Raw genomic sequence first — 22146 nt, forward strand, 5'->3', positions numbered from 1 at the left:
AACAAGCAATGCAGGAAAAATACTGGAGTTATTGCATCTTTGCCAGAATTATGCAATAAAATGCAATAATCCCAACCTGCACTCTGCCACTTAACCTCCTAATACCGCCAATCCCAGACTACATGCAGCCGGACAAACAAGGTAACTAGTCTTTAAACACCCACAATCTGTTTCTATGGCAACCCCTGCCTTCACAGGCACCCCGGTGCATGACCCCTGACTGGTGGCGTGCATAGTGGGAGGTAGACACAATAGGTCACACACATGCTAATATAAGAAGATATAACAAAGGCCAACTCTATGGGCTACAACCACAAATGATTCTGTGTTTTGATTGCACACAAAGTGATTTCCTGTGAGCTCCAATCATTGTCTACAGAATAGGTTGGTATAATGATCCCTTCTTTAATCAACCCGACTGTGATCTACACGCAATGGGGATGTGTGCAATCTGGTTCCTGACACACACAGATGCTGGAGCCTGCTCTCTTGTCACTCTCTATCCTACAGGGGCACTTGATTGCTTCATTTGCTTTGCTGTCCATGTTGCAGAACAGGATTGATTCATTATGGTGTTGTACTTGTAGCTGTAACACTGTAAATATCAAGAACCCCTTATGATTCATATTCAGCAACGCTAACTGAATAAATCTGCCGCTATCCAACCTCTGGACATAAACCTAGCTGGATAGCAAAATACATATGTCCAATTCACACATTAGTAAAATACACACTTGTACAGGTGAAATAGGACAAATATAAGCACAGACCAAAGTATTAAAATATTATTATCTATTGAATTTGACACTGGAGCCGAGTCCAAAGTGTTGAAGAAATGTGGACAATAAATACGTGTTAATGGCTGCCTTTGAGCAAAGATTCCTGTGAGCAAAGATTCTCCCTCTTCTCGCTTTCTCTACCGCCTCCCCCCCCCCCCACCCCCCTCTCTCTCTTACAATCCATCAGCCTTTTGATTAGAAAACATCATTGTCCGATGACCATTATCCATTTTAATTTTTAGGTCTTTCTTTTTAAGCCTTAACAAAAAATTTCTACTCAAATAATCAAATAATAATTTATAGAGTGGCTAAATGATTTTATCATATTATGATTTTCTTCAAATGTAGTTCTATATTAAGTACATGTTAAAAAGGGTTATGAGTCATATCAGTTAATAAGAATTACTAGTTAACTTATTCATTTGCTTAGCAAAATAGGCTCAAATTATAGAATCTATTCATGTTGTACCCTCCTCACACAAGGGCAACCGCGCCTTTCTGTACCACTAATCCTTCCTTCCTTTTGTTCTGTTTAATTCCAAGTCTTTGTATATGGTAGAAACCGTGTCTGTCTCTCCTTCCTTCCTCCAACCCCTCTCAAAGCGCCTTTTGAACCAGTGTTGTGATTTAGCTAGATAAGAGAGATCAAAAGACTGAAATGACAGATCTGTTCTAGTAATGAGAAGCACAGATATCCATCTCCAGGAGATTCCACACCTATCAACCCGCTCCCTTGCCTTTCCCTATGTCCTTCTCTGCCCCTTTCCTGTGCGCAGTCTCGACAGTGGGGTTTTCTAGCAATGAGGAGCCATTAGAGGAAGGAACCAACGCCAAGGTAACAGGAGTGTCCCTTTGCGCTTTTTTCTTTTTTCTTTTTTTTTGTTATTTTTTATCAATTTTTCTTGTTCTCTTAATCCCATAATAATTAATTGGCTTCTATCATGGAAATCAGTGTGCAAAAAAAATCCAGAACTATTAGTTCATCGTATTCTTCATTCCCAGACAACCATTGTCCAAGTCTCCCACTTAAAAATATGAGAGAGGCCTTTAATTTTCATCATAGTACACTTCAACTATGACAGACAAAATGAGAAAAAAAATTCCAGAAAATCACATTGTAGGAATTTTTATGAATTTATTTGCAAATGATTGGGAAAAATAGTATTTGGTCACCTACAAAACAAGCAAGATTTCTGGCTCTCACAGACCTGTAACTTCTTCTTTTAAGAGGCTCCTCTGTCCTCCACTCGTTACCTGTATTAATGGCACCTGTTTGAACTTGTTATCAGTATAAAAGACACCTGTCCACAACCTCAAACAGTCACACTCCAAACTCCACTATGGCCAAGACAAAAGAGCTGTCAAAAGACACCAGAAACAAAATTGTAGACCTGCACCAGGCTGGAAGACTGAATCTCGCAATAGGTAAGCAGCTGTTTTGACAACAAATCAACTTTGGAGTGGAGCAATATTAGGAAATGGAAGACATACAAGACCACTGATAATTCTCCCTCGATCTGGGGCTCCACGCAAGATCTCACCCCGTGGGGTCAAAATGATCACAAGAACGGTGAGCAAAAATCCCAGACCACACGGGGGACCTAAGTGAATGACCTGCAGAGAGCTGGGACCAAGTTAACAAAGCCTACCATCAGTAACACACTACGCCGCCCAGGGTACTCAAATCCTGCAGTGCCAGACGTGTCCCCCTGCTTTTAAGCCAGACATGTCCAGGCCCGTCTGAAGTTTGCTAAGACATTTGGATGATCAGAAGTTAAGTGGAGAATTCAGATGAAACCAAAATAGAACTTTTTGTAAAAACTCAACTCTGTGTTTGAGGACAAAGAATGCTGAGTTGCATCCAAAGAACACCATACCTACTGTGAAAGCATGGGGATGGAAACATCATGCTTTGGGGCTGTTTTTCTGCAAAGGGACCAGGACGACTGATCCGTGTAAAGGAAAGAATGAATGGGGCCATGTATCGTGAGATTTTGAGTGAAACCTCCTTCCATCAGCAAAGGCATTGAAGATGAAAACGTGGCTGGGTCTTTCGCATGACAAATGATCCCAAACACACCGCCCGGGCAACGAAGAGTGGTCCTTCAAGAAGCATCCTCAGAGAGTCCTGGAGTGGCCATACCAGCTCCAGATCTCAACCCCATAGAAAATCTTTGGGGAGTTGAAAGTCGTGTTGCCCAGCAACAGCCCCAAAACATCACTGCTCTAGAGGAGATCTGCATGGAGAATGGGCCAAAATACCAGCAACAGTGTGTGAAAACCTTGTGAAGACTTACAGAAAACGTTTGACCTCTGTCATTGCCAACAAAGGGTATATAACAAATATTGAGATAAACTTTTGTTATTGACCAAATTCTTATTTTCCACCATAATTTGCAAATAAATTCATTAAAAATCCTACAATGTGATTTTCTGGAGAAAAAATTCTCATGTTGTCTTCATAGTTGAAGTGTACCTATGATGAAAATTACAGGCCTCTCTCATCTTTTTAAGTGGGAGAACTTGCACAATTGGTGGCTGACTAAATACTTTTTTGCCCCACTGTATCCAATCTGTCAATCCCCTTTCAAGTATTTTCCACCCACTGCCTGAAAGAGCAAAATAACCACTGTTATGGAAATCATGGATTATAATATTTAAACAGCTCCATGACTCCCTGACCTTTCAATTTAGGCCTATTTATACTGTAGAAAGATTAAGTAAACCTAAACCAATTCATCAATTCAGTGCTGAGTGTATAAACACACATGCTTAGTGTGAATGTACAGTATGTATTTCAACTAATTAGTGAAACCTTGGCAAAGTTAGAGAACGCAGTATAGTTTTCTAGATACATAACATTGATATTGACCATGAACATAGCTTTCTCTTCCCCAGACCATGATGCAGTATGTTCATGCAGACAGCCAGTGTGTGCCTGAAGGTTGACGCAGTCATCCCTGTAATACCAGAATAGCTCTGATAACATATCTGATAACATATCTGATAACATATCTGATAATATATCTGATAACATATCTGATAACATATCTGATAACATATCTGTCATTCATGTCTCATCAGGACCTACAGTGGAAATAGTCATGGCTGCAGCGACCGGCAACAACATAGCCTGGACGCTTTATTTAAAGGTGTTGCCATGACTATGCATAGCTCTGTAACCTATATCTTGTCAGTATAGAATTAGACTAAGAAGCTGAGTGTATACTATGGCTAAAACTTTACAACATACAGTATATGCTGTGATAGATTTCTAAACAATTATCAATTATCATTATAACTGTAAATGTTATGTAAAGTACTCATTAGAGTATCTGAAGCATTTCAACTGTGTTTCTGGGAATTTGAATAGTCTACTTACGCCCACAGCCTCACATAAGCAAGTTTTCAAGTATGACTAAAGCTGCTTAAAAGCCACTCGATTATGTGAGAAACAAAGAGCACAGTAGGAAAACGTCCCAGTGAAATGAGAAGGCCAGCTGCACACACAGTGTTACACTGCTTTTCCCACATTTTCACTTGTTCCCTGGAGAAGGGTGGTCATGTCTGTCTGTCTCTGTGGGCCCGACTGGACAGAAAGCCAGCCATTAAAACGTTCTGTGGTGCTCTGATAAAACAATGACACACACCATTCTCTATGGAGAAAATACATAGCAGGCTACTCCTTTAATTTCCAGAAAACTTCACAAGACTGAGGGTGCATATATATCTGATTTCTTTTGACAGCTGTGGAAGAGCTCAGGAGCCTCACATACAGGTAACTGCCAAAATAATGGAAACACTTGATTAAATGAGGGATACAAAGTATATTGAAAGAAATTGCTTAATTAAGAGTTAATTAAGCAATTACCATCCCATCAATCTTAGGGTCATGTATAAAATGCCCAGTATTTTGCTACCATAGCTAAAAGAAGAGATCTCAGTGACTTTGAGATGGGTTTCAAAGGAGCATAGAGGGTTTAAAGGGTGCGTCTCTGTCTGTCTGTCTGTGTGTCTGTCTGTGTGTCTGTCTGTGTGTCTGTCTGTCTGCCTGTCTGTGTGCCACCAGATCTCAACCCAATTGAACACTTCCGGAGTGGCGCCTGAGACATACGTTTTCCACCACCATCAACAAAACACCAAATTATGGAAGAATGGTGTCGCATCCCTTCAATAGAGTTCCAGAATGGTGTCGCATCCCTTCAATAGAGTTCCAGAATGGTGTCGCATCCCTTCAATAGAGTTCCAGATGGTGTCGCATCCCTTCAATAGAGTTCCAGATGGTGTCGCATCCCTTCAATAGAGTTCCAGAATGTGTCGCATCCCTTCAATAGAGTTCCAGAATGGTGTCGCATCCCTTCAATGAGTTCAGAATGGATGTCGCAATCCCTTCATAGAGTTCGAGAATTAGGTGTCGCATCCCTTCAATAGAGTTCCAGAATGGTGTCGCATCCCTTCAATAGAGTTCCAGAATGGTGTCGCATCCCTTCAATAGAGTTCCAGACACTTATAGAATCTATTATAGAATCTATGCCAAGGTACATTGAAGCTGTTCGAGGGGTCGTGGTGGCCCAACGCCCTATTAAGACACTTTATGCGTGTGTTTCCTTTATTTTGGCAGTTACCTGTACATTACAGCACTGAGCACACAGTCCGGAGGCCCTATTACCCAAAATGTAAATGTTATATTCTGATAGTGTACTGGAGCTAGAACCATTGAGACCCAGAGGGACTGTAGTACTGTATGGTCCGTTTCCTCTTGTCAACTCCGATCAGGATCACCCCAGCTCAGCTAGAGTTTGAATAGCAGGTCAAACCCAGTAGGGGTCAAAGATCAGGGAACTAGCTAATAGCCTAGACACAACACACCCAGATGTTGTTCAGGTTCTCAAGTGCTAGTGTTTATTATGCATAGCCTGGTACCAGGTCTGTTGGTGCTGTATAGCAAACTTTTATAGTCGTTGACATGACAATTACCATAGGAGTTGGCAAGACAGCACTAACTGATCTAGGAACAGGCTATATTTGGCAGCCTTTAAGTGTAGAATAAAAGGAGACTGGTAGTAAAGCAATTTGAGTGTGTTTTGTGTGAAGGGAATGAGAATGGTCCATCCCTCTATGACCCTACATCCCCTCCTTCCCCCTCCTCTATCCTTTACCTGTCTCACTAATTTACTTTCTCTCCCTGACTCAAGCCCATATGGCCATCCTTGACATTTTATGACTTCCTTTTTACGAGCAGTTGTTGATTACACCTTTAAAGGGTCCTTATTAAAGGCTGAGAGCAAACAGGGCTTTCAGCAGAAACCTTGGCAAACACCAGGGCCGTTCCGTTCTAAAGGCTCTCCTTTTCCCGTCTTATGGCAGCATGCCAGCCCACAGGGTGTAACATGAAGAAAAGAAGATGCTTGGCTAAATGAAAAGCTTTCACCAAATTACTCTGCTGCCTGGCTTATCAATAATGAAAAAGCTCTTAATTATGTAAAAACAGAGCATAACGTCTTCCTTGTGAGAAAGTGGAGAGATGGAATCACTGGTCACTTTAAATGGAACACTAGTATCTTAAATAATGTTTACATACTGTTTTATACTCATTTCATATGTATATACTGTATTCTACTGTATTCTAGTCAAGCTAGGAACACAAGCATTTTGCTACACCCGCCATATTATCTGCTAAATATGTGTATGTGACCTATAACATTTGATTTGTTTGGGAAGGAGTTATTCACCCGGGGTTAAATGCTATTTTGAGTGGGGAACAATGTTATGGATGATGCATGTACCATAAAATTGTAACACAGAAATTTATATTATTTTACTTAGCACTATACTACACCACATGAATGATACATTGTTATGACCACTATCTTATATCTGAAACATTCAGGAAGTTAAACCCCTATAAACAAAGCTCTTTTTCACACTACGGTTTGGCTGTACTTCAGTCTGGCCTAAGGGGTTTCTATAGCCATAATGTAGGAGTGGACCATGGTCATTTTCTCATTACGCCAACTAGAGGATCTCTAACAGAAAGCTGATTTCCTGAAAGGCGAGGAAGCTGGGATATTCAAAGAACTAAGAGAGGAAGCAAGGTTAGAGTGAAGCATGGATGGTGACGATCTTGTCCTTTCACTCAGGGAGGAAACCAATAATAGCATCAACTACCCCATACTGACTTTCCATCTTCCTTCACAAAGACTCAACAACTCCATGTATTAACTGAATGTCTCACATTGGTAAGGAGCATTAAGCCACAAGCTTGATAAAAACTCCCACCAGATTGAATCAACTGCTCTCAGGTCAGTTTAAGGCTTTGAACAAGTGATGTGAAGTTTCCCGTAAGAACTTATCTAGGAACAGCTTACCCTCCACAAATCCTGACATTGGGGGAAATGCTAAACTGACCTTAGATCAGCATCAGCAGCCCAGTCCTCTTAACAAACACTGGTTCCAGTCCTGTTTCTGTTTGAGCAGCATAAACCTCCATCTATGTACAGTCATCCTCTCTACATGACACCCAGTTGTTTCATCACCCTCCCATCAGAACAATGCAGGCCACTTGTCTCCTCAGTGCTATTCCATGGGCAGAAATCGGAAATCCAAAACACAACACTAGTGAATGGACACGTGGCTCCATCAGCCTGCAGTCAAACAATGGGGGCATCTCCCTGAGTTTAGCTTCCACTTCCTAACCACACAGACACAGGGCATACAGAGGAAAGACTAGTATTGTGGAGGTGTACAGGACAGAGGCTGATATCTAACGCCCTACAACGCGGACATTCATGGACAGTCAAATCGTGGACGGTTTGTAACTGAAATAGTAGAGATTCAAATCAGCGTCACAAAGCAATAACATTTAACGAGCTGCCCTTCCCATTCATTCCAGATCATCTGATTGGCTGGATCAAGAGGAAATATAGGGCAGAGCACTATCCTGTTAACTGCTACTGTTTCTGCAAGCCTTTTGGCGCCTGAAGACAGGGCACATTTTTTAAAACATTTTTCTAACTCAATTCAACATCTCCACTTTAATTAGCAGAAACTGACATGCTTTGACCACAAATCTCTGTGTGCTTCAGGGACAGCATTACACTGGGTCTGTGATTCAATATGGTCAGATATAACATCTTCTAGATAGCATAAAGTAGATGCAGAGAGTAAAGTACCTCTCTCCTTGTGTCTCCTCAGCCTCCATGCCCTGGAATGGCATTGTCACCACAACACAGCAAGAGGATGAGCCATGTTGCACCAAATCACTGTTTTCCGCTGCTGCTCCAGAGCAAAGCAAAGCAGCTAAACTCTAATTAGGCCTCCCTAACCTCAGACACCGACACAGGAAGAAAATATAATTTCACTTAATTTGTTTTACTCTTTTCCAAAAGCATTTGTCGTTGATGGTGTCAATGTCACTTCTCAGTCAGGAAAATGCAATGAAGGAATTAAAAGGAACCAAGAAAATCAATAAGCACAAGTGTAGTATCTAAGTAGCCATTAGCAAGCAATATGACTGCACTGCACACAACAATTATACACCAAACACTATCAATAATGCTAGTATTGTTCTCCAATGAGAAATACAGAACTGTGCAATCATAGATGTGTTTGAGCAATGATACCACCCCTCCCTCTCTCTGTATCTCCCCTCCAGACAAGGGCTCCCTGTGGTCTAGATAAGGATCATGGGTATTAATGTCTCCCAGCAGAGCCCTAGTAGTGAAGTGTTGGCTTATGGTCCTATAGCTTCATAGGGACGTGGCAGTCAACGACACTTCAGAGCATCATCACTGAGCAGTGCTGGAGGAAGTACTGTGTCTACACATTAAGCACAAAAACAAACAGAGAAGCAGTGTGAACATAGAGTTACCAGACACTGACCCTTCTACACAACCGCCATTTGCTTATCTATGCTGTATTTAATGTACTATGCAAGCCTTGTTGAAACTACCATGTCTGGTCTCAGGGGCAGAGAGAGAAGAACCCTGCACTGACCAATCAGAGGCCAGCTGGTCCCAGTTCCATCATGGAGGGCTCCTCACACTTGACTCGCTCCTGAGGAGGAGACTACTGGCCTGGATCACATTCAACACTCTACTGCAGGGTTTCACACTCACATACTGTATGTATACACGCATGCAAGCAAGCACGCACACATGCACACACACACACACACACACACACACACACACACACACACACACACACACACACACACACACACACACACACACACACACACACACACACACACACACAGAGAGAGCGAGAGAGAGACCTTGAACTGCTTATTCTCCTCCAAAGCCTCAATGTCGAAGCTTTGGCTCTAAATAAATACAGCCTTTAACCGTCTGGAGACAACACTTTGTTTCAAAGTGAGTTTAGCCATAGTCCTGGAAAAATCCCACATCTCTGTGGGATTCCCATTTATAGGAAAAGGGATAATGCCAGGAATACAAAGAGGCAGAAGAAGTGCTGACAAAACACCCAAATTAAGAGTCTGCAATTTGAATATTGATCACTTAGAAATCCCAGATAAAGTCTGCATGTTCACTGTAAGATTTCAAGATTTAAGGAACAATTCAAATGGAAACCTTTGAGATAACATGTGCATGAGATAATCCTTTGAAATGCTATTTTCTCTGTAGAATAAAACACGGATCTTTTTCATCGTATCCCAATTTTCTTTAATGTACATTGCATTGCACGGCTATGGTGACAAAAGCTGTGTGTATGTGTGTGTGTGTGTGTGTGTGTCTCTCTCTCTTTCTCTCTCTGTACTAACAAAGTGGTCATTGAGTGAGCCCTCAGTAGGCTGAGCATCTGATGTAAAGCCACTGATCTGATATAAAGATGCTATCAATCTTCCTCCTCAAATGAGCTCCAGCAGAAAACCAGCTGGACACCCTCAATTTAGACTGCTGCTAATCAATGATGATGACACACATTCATCAACTAAAATGGCCTGGGCCAAAATGAGCATGATGACGCAGGTTGATCCAACTCCTCAGAGAGGTCTGCGGTCTGAGGGCTGGACAGACAGGTAAGAAACACTAGACAGGTGAGTGTGAATTAATCAATCATCCAAGTGTGTTTCTCTCTACAGGAAATCAGAGAATGATTGAAGGCTCCTCCTCTTCCTGCTCATTGATCCACAGCAGCCAGCCGTCACCACGGCAGCATTCACTAACTCACACAACCCCAGGGGAACATAGGGCCAGACAAGGACACATCCCCAGGGGACAACAGGGCCAGACAGGGCTCTCCTGAGGCCTGACAACCAGCAATGGCTCAGACAATAACCATTTGATCTGAGATGCATATCTATGATATAGCATAGCCAACCCAACTTGTATTTCATGAGTAGCATCTTTCTCATATTCAAAATGATTTGGATGACTGATTATCCTTTGCATGACATGGGACTGGTTATAATGATGGTATGCATTGGTTATACAGCTTTCCAGTGAGAGGTATAGTCTTGATTATGATCTCACCTTGTTTGAGTATGGTGGCCTGGCAAGGTTGACTCCATCTCTGATGACTTTATCCCTAATCATGATCTTCAGCTTCAGTTTGGGGTAAATCACCAGCTCCCTCCTGTTGCCAAGCGTCAGGTTCCTCTGCGCGCCCAGATACGCGCCCCCATTCCTCCCGACCCGGTCACTATTCGGTTCGGTCCAAGACTTGGACCCCCGGAGTTTAGACTCGTACTGGTCCACCAGGTGACTAGGACACATTTCGGACGCGGGGGGCATCGGCTCCAGTGTAAAGTACAGCCCCGCTGCAGTCTCCTTATCGTCGTCTTTCAGCCTTTGCACCGCGTCGTGGATCCTTTGCCGGTGGTGCGGTATGTAGACACCGATAGCATCCAGGTCGGGGTCTCCAATTTGTTTGCAAACTTCCAGATCATCGTAGCCGTTATCCACGAAGAACTCCACATACTGAGAGAGCTGGAGGGTCTTCAGCCACTCAAACACGATGACAGGTCCGGTGCTTGTCATGTTTGGGTGTTGTAGCTACTGTAAATAGGCTAATGTAAAGAGTGCAGAACAGAACAGCACCAATAATTACTTCCCCAAACGGATTTTAAATCGCATTGTTAAATGCAAATGAAAATGGCAGTATCTTCGCAAATAATGCAGTCTAAATGTCAGGAACACACGAAGAGAGGACAATGCAAATGTTAGAATCCATGACTCAAAAATAATAGCCTAAACTGTAGGCGACGTAGTTCAAAATTCAATTATTTTTTATTAGGGAATATGGAATATTTGGCCTCCAGTTATTCTGTGATAATATCCAATAAACCCGTCTGGTGAAAAAGGTCAGTGAAACGAAATACACTGATATCCTTTGACACATGCCAATATTTGCAGACGGAGATGAGTTCAGTGGATGCAGTGATAGCTTTCAAATCCCCGATGTCATTTGCCATCGATGTTACTCGCCCATATTGACATGCCAGGTTCACGGTAAACAATCACTTTAGGCAAAGAAAAAAATCATTATTTAAAACCAAGAATTGTTCCAGATTTAGACGGATTAGAAAGTGTTACCGTATTCAGTAATTTGTTTAGTTATATGTAATCATAAATGTTCCAACGTTGCGCTATTTGGAGACGCTTTGCTCCCGCTGTAGTAGCCTATTCCTTCCACGCCGCCCTCACTCTTGTAAACCCTCAATCGGAGCAAAATGTACGTATTCCAATGACAGGGAAATTGACAGAAAATATAACTTAAACTCAAAGCAATCCCGTACCAACGAGAGCGACAGCTCGGACCGTGCTGTGTCCAAATGCTTCGGGTATGCCGGGGCACTCCAAGCCGGTAGAGCGGTACGAAAATCCACATCCAACAGTCACAGTAAAATGTTCCTCGAACCAAACGGCCTGTGTTCGAGCGGTCCACGCCCCCAGATCCGCGTGTGGCTTTAAAAATAGTGTTGGAATTCCTTCTTTACAACCTGTCACGGAACCCATGCGCGCACGGTCAACGAGTCCCCACACAGAGTCCAAAGTTAACCGCAAGAGAGGCAGAGAAAGAAGCTCTGAGAGCGCATTCCATCCGACTGTCATACAGTTTAAATGAGCAGTCTCGTTGCTGGTTTGATTCACGTGTCTCTCCTACTCTGTTTGATTTCTCTTTCGCTCCCTCTCCCTCTAATTCAGTATGTCCCTGGACTCGTTTCTCATCACGCACTAGCACCCCCTGTCTAACAGTTGAGGTACTGAAATACTGGTTTTACTTCGTTGTATTTATTAAAGGATTAAACAAAAAATTGTAATTGCCAAATTATTACATAATAACTGCTCTTTGTTTTGATGTTGCTGTTACTTTTTTAGACAAAGAGAGAGAGGGAGAGAGAGAGAAAAAAAAGAGGGAGGGAGGAGGGAGGGAGGAGGAGGAGGGAGGGAGGGAGGGAGGGGGAGGGAGGGAGGGAGAGGAGAGAGAGAAGAGAGAGAGAGGAAAAAAGAGGGAGGGAGAGAGAAGAGAAAAAGAGGAGAGAGGGAGGGAGGGAGAGAGAAGAGGGAGCGAGCGAGAGAGCAGGGGCTGAGTGCCATAGTCCTTTCACAGCTGAAACCACTTGCTGCCTCACACAGGCTCTAGAACACAGACTACTCCACTGACTAGCTGAAACAGCTTGCTGCCTCACACAGGGCTCTAGAACACAGATACTCCACTGACTAGCTGAAACAGCTTGCTGCCTCACACAGGGCTCTAGAACACAGACTACTCCACTGGACTAGCTGAAACAGCTTGCTGCCTCACACAGGGCTCTAGAACACAGACTACTCCACTGACTAGCTGAAACAGCTTGCTGGCCCTCACACAGGGCTCTAGAACACAGACTACTCCACTGACTAGCTGAAACAGCTTGCTGCCTCACACAGGGCTCTAGAACACAGACTACTCCACTGACTCACTCTCACCATATCAAACCAGGGAATTAAACACTTAAGGGCCATATTGAATGTTAGCTCCCTTTTTGCTTGCGTTTTTGTTCAACCTCTCTACCGCTGCAGAGGAGGACACCCACTGGGCCCTTTCCATACATGGAAGACCGTATGACACTTTTGACTGTGCTTCTCTTATTTCCCTCCTCACTCCATGATTCCCTATCTCCAGTCCAATGTGCAGTGCTCTCCCCTTCCTGTCTTGCTGGATGCCTAGGCTGCACCACAGGACAGCATCAGCCAGCGGATGAGACAATATTGGAGAGGAAGGAAAAACAGGGAAGGATGGGGGGGGGCACAGACCTGTCCTCGGTGTCTTTCCATGTGGATGCCAGGCCCTCAGCAGTGATACATGCATGCTTTATCAAACCAGAGCTGACAGCTTGTTAGAGGTCAGTTTGATACAATCACCACAGACTCTGCTGCTGCCTGGGAGGGATTTGAGCTGTGCTGCCCATTATGACATGCAGCTCGCGTAGTACAAACACAACACACAAGTCAGGGGAGAGGAGATGCATTTCAAATAGCCTCATCTTGGAGCGAAAAGTCAGAAACATGGCAGAAATGCATGTCAGGGTATTAGGGGGAGTCGTGTTGGAGGGAGGATTTTCAAGAGACAGAACACAGAACATATAACCAAGAGCTGGTGTAGAGATAATAATATTGCCATTTCGAAAGAGAGTCATAGGAAAGAGGAGGGACGGATATCCATGCTTAGACATAAGACAGTTTGTTTGGGTGTGTTTGTGTGTTAATCTCTGACCTCATCCTTTACATCGCTCTACAGTAAATAAATCAAATCAAATCAAAAATCTAATCAACTGTATTTGTCACGTACACATGTTTAGCAGATGTTATACCAATCATGTCCAATGAAAAAAGCCAGTGATTTCTCGACAGCCAGGATTCTAACTCATCTACAGATCTTATTTTACTTCCTCTTCCCCTCCCTGTCCTAAAGTCCTCTGTCACCCTTCACGAGTGACATGTTGTTAGATCAGTAACAGAAACAGGGGATTATGGGACACGTACTGGCATATGGGCAACAGGCAGTGGTGCGTGCCATGCTGGGTGGACTCAGAAGGTGGGTAGTGCCAGGAATACCATGTTTCCAACCCGCTACCCAGCTACCCAGTTAGAGAGCAGTGGGTGGTGAAGGTGGCAGGAGGCAGGAGCAGCTATCAGACTGCATGGGAATTTGCACAATACATGGGGCTGTACTAATGAACATAGAGTGCCTCAACTCACCTCACATCACCTATCTGCATCTATCTATACACTAACACAATATAGTTCAGTTTTGTCTCTTGGGTTACATCTATTTATGTATTTCTACATAGACTAGCTAGTTTCCTTGATATCAGCTCAATATAGTAAAATCCAGGTACAGAGAAGCATACATGGAATCACAGCTCTGATATTATTTGAGTGAATATAATTATTGTCTTCTAGTCACAAACTGTATAAGCCATTGTACAAGGCATGCCTATTGTATGCACTAGCCCCACTCCTCCAGAACCACTGATGTGTATCACCATTGCCCTGGAGGGTAGAAGCCCTCGGCCACATGTACAAACGCTTATCTAACCTTTACCTAACCACCCACGGAATAAGGGGGACAATATTAGCATACGGCCTGGTAACGCTGTACAAATAAAGTTTGATTTTATGTTAATTTGCTAAGATGACTAAAATGTAAATCTTATTTAAATGTTCTTACCCTGTTGCCTAACGTCAGCCCTGTATGTAGAGATGAAGCTGAGTCTGACAGAATGGAGTCAGTAACACCCTATCATCACCACTCTGGGAGCTCTAGTCTTGTCCTGAGCACCTCTGGAGACGCTGATCTCCCCCAAGCCTGTGATTTTATATTTTCCCACAAGAGGAGTCAGATACCGCGGAGCACAAGCAGCACACACCATGCAGCAGGGATGAGAGAATAGTCCATATTCCACATGCATCTGTGTGGGAGGAGGTTAAGGACTGCTCAGATACTACACACACCCTCTTCATGATACCTCTCTCTAACACTCACCATCCACTCTGAGTCAGAGTTCTTCTCCCAGCTTACAGTTTAAAGTCTTACCTACACCTGTATGGAGGTAGAGACCCACCTATGAAAGCCAAAAAGAACTGCCCAGCAACGGGCATAACATGTTATTCATGGTCTTCTGTATAGAGGTGATTCTTGGGGTTCCAAAGGTTTTTACAAATGAGGTCTAAGCAGAGCATCACAGAGGTGTTTTACCTAGACACCTGTAGCAGAGGAGACCCAACCTCTCAACCCTTACCTCAAAATGAAGAGCCACAGACAGGACTAATAGCATGGTAAAGGCCTGCATCCTGGCTGTCTCCTCTCTCCCTCCCCTCTGGCTGGGTTTAATATTTCTGCGTTCGTGAACAACGTGACCTACTCTCTCTTCATTTAACACGACCCCCCCCCCCCCCCCCCCCCCCCCGCTCAATCACCATCCCCACCACTACCGGCCGTATGCTAATATTGTCCCCCTATTTCCGTGGGTGGTTAGGTAAAGGTTAGATAAGCGTTTGTACATAGTGGCCGAGGGCTTCTACCCTCCAAGCAATGGTGATTACACATCAGTGGTTCTGGAGAAGTGGGGGCTAGTTGCATCAATAGGCATGCCTTGACCAATGGCTTTATACAGTTTGTACTTAGAAGACAATAATTATATTCACGCAAATTAATATACAGAGCTGTGATTCCATGTATGCTTCTCTGTACCTGGATTTTACTATATTGAGTGATATCAAGGAACTAGCTAGTCTAGTGTAGAAATACATAAATAGATGTAACCCAAGAGACAAAACGAACTATATTGTGTTAGTGTATAGATAGATGCAGATAGGTGATGTGAGGTGAGTTGAGGCACTCTATGTTCATTAGTACAGCCCCATGTATTGTGCAAATTCCCATGCATTCTGATAGCTGCTCCTGCCTCCTGCCACCTTCACCACCCACTGCTCTCTAACTGGGTAGCTGGGTAGCGGTTGGAAACATGGTATTCCTGGCACTACCCACTTCTGAGTCCACCCAGCAGGCACGCCACCACTGCCTGTTGCCCATATGCCAGTACGTGTCCATAATCCCCTGTTTCTGTTACTGATCTAACACATGTCACTCGTGAAGGGTGACAGAGGACTTAGGACAGGGGAGGGGAAGAGGAAGTAAAATAAGATCTGTAGATGAGTTAGAATCCTGGCTGTCGAGAAATCACTGGCTTTTTTCTTGGACATTATGGTATAACATCTGCTAAACATGTGTATCGTGACAAATACAGTTGATTAGATTTGATTTGATTTGATTTATTACTGTAGAGCGATGTAAGGATGTGAGGTCAGAGATTAACACACAAAACACACCTACCAACAAACTGTCTTATGTCTAAGCATTGGATATCCGTCCCTCCTCTTTCCTATGACTCCTTTCGAAATGGCTAATATATTTATTCTACACCAGCTCTTGGTTATATGTTCTGTGTTCTGTCTCTTGAAAATCCTCCCTCCAACACGACTCCCCCAATACCCTGACATGCAGTTCTGCATGTTTTCTGACTTTTCGCTCCAGATGAGGCTATGTTGAAATGCTCTCCTCTCCCCTGACTGTGTTGTTGTGTTTGTACTACGCGAGCTGCAATGTCTAATGGCAGCACAGCTCAAATCCCTCCAGGCAGCAGCAGAGTCTTGGGTGATATGTATCAAACTGACCTCTAACAAGCTGTCAGCTCTGGTTTGATAAAGCATGCATGTATCACTGCTGAGGGCCGCATCCACATGGAAAGACACCGAGGACAGGGTCGTTGCCCCCCCATCCTTCCCTGTTTTTCCTTCCTCTCCAATATGTCTCATCCGCTGGCTCGATGCGTGTCCTGTGGTGCAGCCTAGGCATCCAGCAAGACAGAAGGGGAGAGCACTGCACATTGGACTGGAGATAGGGATCATGGAGTGAGGAGGGAAATAAGAGAAGCACAGTCAAAAGTGTCATCGGTCTTCCATGGATGGAAAGGGCCCAGTGGGTGTCCTCCTCTGCACGGTAGAGAGGTTGAACAAAAACGCAAGCAAAAAGGGAGCTAAATTCAATATGGCCCTTAAGTGTTTAATTCCCTGGTTTGATATGGTGAGAGTGAGTCAGTGGAGTAGTCTGTTCTAAGGCCCTGGTGAGGGCGCAGCTGTTCAGCTAGTCAGTGGAGTAGCTGTGTTCTAGAGCCCTGTTGTGAGGCACACAGCTGTTCAGCTAGTCAGTGGAGTAGTCTGTGTTCTAGAGCCCTGTGTGAGGCAGCAAGCTGTTTCAGCTAGTCCAGTGAGTAGTCTGTGTTCTAAGGCCCTGTGTGAGGCAGCAAGCTGTTTCAGCTAGTCAGTGGAGTAGTCTGTTGTCTAGAGCCCTGTGTGAGGCAGCAAGCTGTTTCAGCTAGTCAGTGGAGTAGTCTGTGTTCTAGATGCGCTGTGTGACGGGCAGCAAAGCTGGTTTCAGCACTGTGAAAGGACTATGGCACTCAGCCCCTGCCTCTCTCGCTCGCTCCCTCTTCTCTCTCCCTCCTCCCTCTCTCCCTCTTTTTTCTCTCTCTCTCCCTCCCTTCTTTTTTCTCCTCTCTTGTCCTCCTCTCTCTCTCCCTCCCTCCCTCCCTCCCTCCCTCCCTCCCTCCCTCCCTCCTCCTCCCTCCCTCCCTCCCTCTTTTTTTCTCTCTCTCTCCCTCTCTCTCTTTTGTCTAAAAAGTAACAGCAACATCAAACAAAGAGCAGTTATTAATGTAATAATTTGGCAATTAACAATTTTTTGTTTAATCCTTTAATAAATAAACGAAGTAAAACCATATTTCGCAGTACCTCAACTGTTAGACAGGGGGTGCTAGTGCGTGATGAGAACGAAGTCCAGGGACATACGGAATTAGAGGGAGGAGGAGCGAAAGAGAAATCAAAACAGAGTAGGAGAGACACGTGAATCAAACCAGCAACGAGACTGCTCATTTAAACTGTATGACAGTCGGATGGAATGCGCTCTCAGAGCTTCTTTCTCTGCCCTCTTGCGGTTAACTTTGGACTCTGTTGGGGACTCGTGACCGTGCGCGCATGGGTTCCGTGACAGGTTGTAAAAAGGAATTCCAACACTATTTTTAAAGCCACACGCGTGCTGGGGGCGTGGACCGCTCGAACACAGGCCGTTTGTTCGAGGAACATTTTACGTGACTGTTGGATGTGGATTTTCGTACCGCTCTACCGGCTTGGAGTGCCCCGGCATACCGAAGCATTTGGACACAGCACGGGCCGAGCTGTCGCTCTCGTTGGTACGGGATTGCTTTGAGTTTAAGTTATATTTTTCTGGCAATTCCCTGTCATTGGAATACGTACATTTTGCTCCGATTGAGGGTTTACAAGAGTGAGGGCGGCGTGGAAGGAATAGGCTACTACAGCGGGAGCAAAGCGTCTCCAAATAAGCGCAACGTTGGAACATTTATGATTACATATAACTAAAACAAATTACTGAATCCGGTAACACTTTCTAATCCGTCTAAATCTGGAACAATTCTGGTTTTAAATAATGATTTTTTCTTCTGCCTAAAGTGAATTGTTTACCGTGACCTGCATGTCAATATGGGCGAGTAACATCGATGGCAAATTGACATCGGGGATTTTGAAAGCTATCACTGCATCCACTGAACTCATCTCCGTCTGCAAATATTGGCATGTGTCAAAGGATATCAGTGTATTTCGTTTCACTGAACTTTTTCACCAGACGGGTTTAATGGATTATTATCAACAGAATAACTCGGAGGCCAAAAATATCCATATTCCCTAAAAAAAAATAATGAATTTTGAACTACGTTCGCCTACAGTTTAGGCTATTATTTTTGAGTAGGATTCTAACATTGCTTGTCCTCTCTTCGTGTGTCCTGACATTTAGACTGCATTATTGCGAAGATACTGCCATTTTCATTCTGCCATTTAACAATGCGATTTAAAATCCGTTTGGGGAAGTAATTATTGGTGCTGTTCTGTCTGCACTCTTACATTAGCCTATTTACAGTAGCTACAAACACCCAACACATGACGAGCACCGGACCTGTCATCGTGTTTGAGTGGCTGAAGACCCTCCAGCTCTCTCAGTATGTGGAGTTCTTCGTGGATAACGGCTACGATTGATCTGGAAGTTTGGCAAACACAATTGGAGACCCGACCTGGATGCTATCGGTGTCTACATACCGCACCACCGGCCAAAGGATCCACGAACGCGGTGCAAAGGCTGAAAGACGACGACTAAGGAGACTGCGCGGGGCTGTACTTTACACTGGAGCCGATGCCCCCCGCGTCCGAAATGTGTCCTAGTCACCTGGTGGACCAGTACGAGTCTAAACTCCGGGGGTTCCAAGTCTTGGACCGAACCGAATAGTGACCGGGTCGGGGAATGGGGGCGCGTATCTGGGCGCGCAGAGGAACCTGACGCTTGGCAACAGAGGGAGCTGGTGATTTACCCCAAACTGAAGCTGAAAGATCATGATTAGGGATAAAGTCATCAACGATGGAGTCAACCTTGCCAGGCCACCATACTCAAACAAGGTGAGATCATAATCAAGACTATACCCTCTCACTGGAGCTGTTATAACCAATGCATACCATACATTATAACCAGTCCCATTCATGCAAAGGATAATCAGTCATCCCAATCATTTTGAATATGAGAAAGATGCTACTCATGAAATACAAGTTGGGTTGGCTATGCTATATCATAAGATATGCATCTCAGATCAAATGGTTATTGTCTGAGCCATTGCTGGTTGTCAGGCCTCAGAGAGCCCTGTCTGGCCCTGTTGTCCCCTGGGATGATGTCCTTGTCTGGCCCTAGTCTCCCCTGGGGTTGTGTGGAGTTAGTGAATGCTGCCGTGTGACGGCCTGGCTGCTGTGGATCAATAAGCGGAAGAGGAGGAGCCTTCAATCATTCTCTGATTTCCTGTAGAGAAAACACACTTGGATGATTGATTAATTCACACTCACCTGTCTAGTGTTTCTTACCTGTCTGTCCAGCCCTCAGACCCCAGACCTCTCTGAGGAGTTGGATCAACCTGCGTCATCATGCTCATTTTGGCGCCAGGCCCATTTTAGTTGATGAATGTGTGTCATCATCATTGATTAGCAGCAGCTCTAAATTGAGGGTGTCCAGCTGGTTTTCTGCTGGAGCTCTCTTGAGAGGAAGATTGATAGCATCTATATACATCAGATCAGTGCTTACATCAGATGCTCAGCCTACTGAGGCTCACTCAATGACCACTTTGTTAGTACAGAGAGAGAGAAGAGAGAAGACACACACCACACACACACACACATTCACACACAGCTTTGTCACCATAGCCGTGCAATGGCAATGTTACCATTAAAGAAAATTGGGATCGATGAAAAAGATCCGGTTGTATTATCTACAGAGAAAAATAGCATTTCAAAAGGATTATCTCATGCACATGTTATCTCAAAGGTTTCCATTTGAATGTTCCTTAAATCTTGAAATCTTACAGTGAACATGCAGACTTTATCTGGGATTTTCTAAGTGATTCAATATTCAAATTGCAGACTCTTAATTTGGGTGTTTGTTCAGCATTCTGTCTGCCTCTTTGTATTCCTGGCATTATCCCTTTTCCTATAAATGGGAATCCCACAGAGATGTGGGATTTTTCCAGGACTATGGCTAAACTCACTTTGAAACAAAGTGTTGTCGCCAGACGGTTAAAGGCGTATTTATTTAGAGCCAAAGCTTCGACATTGAGGCTTTGGAGGAGAATAAGCAGTTCAAGGTCTCCTTCTCGCTCTCTCTGTTGTTGTGTGTGTGTGTGTGTGCGTGTGTGTGTGTGTTGTGTGTGTGGTGTTGTGTGTGTGTGTGTGTGTGTGTGTGTGTGTGTGTGTGTGTGTGTGGTGTGTGTGATGTGTGCATGTGTGCGTGCTTGCTTGCATGCGTGTATTCATACAGATTGTGAGTGTGAAACCCTGCAGTAGAGTGTTGAATGTGATCCAGGCCAGTAGTCTCCTCCTCAGGAGCGATTCAAGTGAGAGAGCCCTCCATGATGGAACTGGGACCAGCTGGCCTCTGATTGGTCAGTGCAGGGTTCTTCTCTCTCTGCCCTGAGACCAGACAGGTGTAGTTCACAAGGCTTGCATAGTACATTAAATACAGCATAGATACGCAAATCGGTTGTGTAGAAGGTCAGTGTCTGGTAACTCTATGTTCACACTGTTTCTGTTTGTTTTTGTGCTTAAATGTGTAGAACACAGTACTTCCAGCCAGCACTGCTCAGTGATGATGCTCTGAAGTGTCGTTGGACTGCCACGGTCCCTATGAAGCATATGGACCATAAGCCAACACCTTCAACTACTAGGCCTGCTGGAGACATTATACCCATGATCTTATCTAGACCACAGGGAGCCCTTGTCTGGAGGGGAGATACAGAGAGAGGGGAGGGTGTATCATTGCTCAAACACATCTATGATTGCACAGTTCTGTATTCTCATTGGAGAACAAACTAGCATTATTGATAGTGTTTGGTGATATGGTTGTGTGCAGTGCAGTCACTATTGCTTGCTATAGGCTACTTAAGATACACCTTGTGGCATTGATTTTCTTGGTTCCTTTTAATTCCTCATTGCATTTTCCTGACTGAGAAGTGACATTGACCACCATCAACGACAAATGCTTTTGGAAAAGAGTAAAACAATAAGGAAATTATATTTTCTTCCTGTGTCGTGTCTGAGAGTTAGGGAGGCCTAATTAGAGTTTAGCTGCTTTGCTTTGCTCTGGAGCAGCAGCGGAAAACAGTGATTTGGTGCAACATGGCTCATCTCTGCTGTTTGTGGTGACAATGCCATTTGCCGGGCATGGAGGCTTGAGGAGACACAGGAGAGATAGGTACTTTACCTCTCTGGCATCTACTTATATGCTATCTAGAAGATGTTATATCTGACCATATTTGATCACAGACCCAGTGTAATGCTGTCCCTGAAGCACACAGAATTTGTGGGTCAAAATGCATGTCAGTTTCTGCAATTAAAGTGGAGAATGTTGAATTGAGTTAGAAAAATTTTTAAAAAATATGGTGCCCTGTCTTCAGGCGCCACAAAGGCTGCAGAAACGTAGCAGTTACAGGAGTAGTGCTGTCTGCTATACTTCCTCTTGAGTCCAGAACCAATCAGATGATCTGGAATGAAGGGAAAGGGCAGCTCGTTAAAGTTATGTGCTTTGTGACGCTGATTTGAATCTCGTACGCTATTTCAGTTACCAAACCGTCCACCGTTTGAACTGTCCCTGGAATGTCCGCGGTTGTAGCGGCGTTAGATATCAGCCTCTGTCTGTACACCTCCACAATACTAGTCTTTCCTCGTATGCCCTGTGTCGTGTGGTTATGAAGTGGAATGCT

At 44.1% G+C, this 22146-nt stretch overlaps 1 protein-coding gene and 1 pseudogene across 3 annotated transcripts in view; one reads left to right on the top strand and one right to left on the bottom strand.

Annotated features, from left to right (window-relative positions):
• The window catches only part of LOC111972700 (SAM and SH3 domain-containing protein 1), a 357764-nt gene extending 345854 nt beyond the window's left edge, over nucleotides 1–11910 (bottom strand). For 2 of the 3 annotated variants that reach the window (XM_023999743.2, XM_023999742.2), the window contains exon 1: nucleotides 10277–11910. In XM_023999743.2, coding sequence (XP_023855511.1) covers nucleotides 10277–10783 — 507 coding nt within the window. In that variant the 5' untranslated portion in view covers nucleotides 10784–11910. The remainder of the gene's footprint in view (nucleotides 1–10276) is intronic. The other variant, XM_023999746.2, reaches the window with a different exon arrangement.
• Nucleotides 11911–18796: 6886 nt separating this feature from the next.
• LOC111972966 (sterile alpha motif domain-containing protein 5-like) overlaps nucleotides 18797–22146 on the top strand; it is a 4497-nt pseudogene continuing 1147 nt past the window's right edge.

This window comes from Salvelinus sp. IW2-2015, linkage group LG14, assembly GCF_002910315.2.
Source record: "Salvelinus sp. IW2-2015 linkage group LG14, ASM291031v2, whole genome shotgun sequence".
NCBI classification, from domain to species: domain Eukaryota; kingdom Metazoa; phylum Chordata; class Actinopteri; order Salmoniformes; family Salmonidae; genus Salvelinus; species Salvelinus sp. IW2-2015.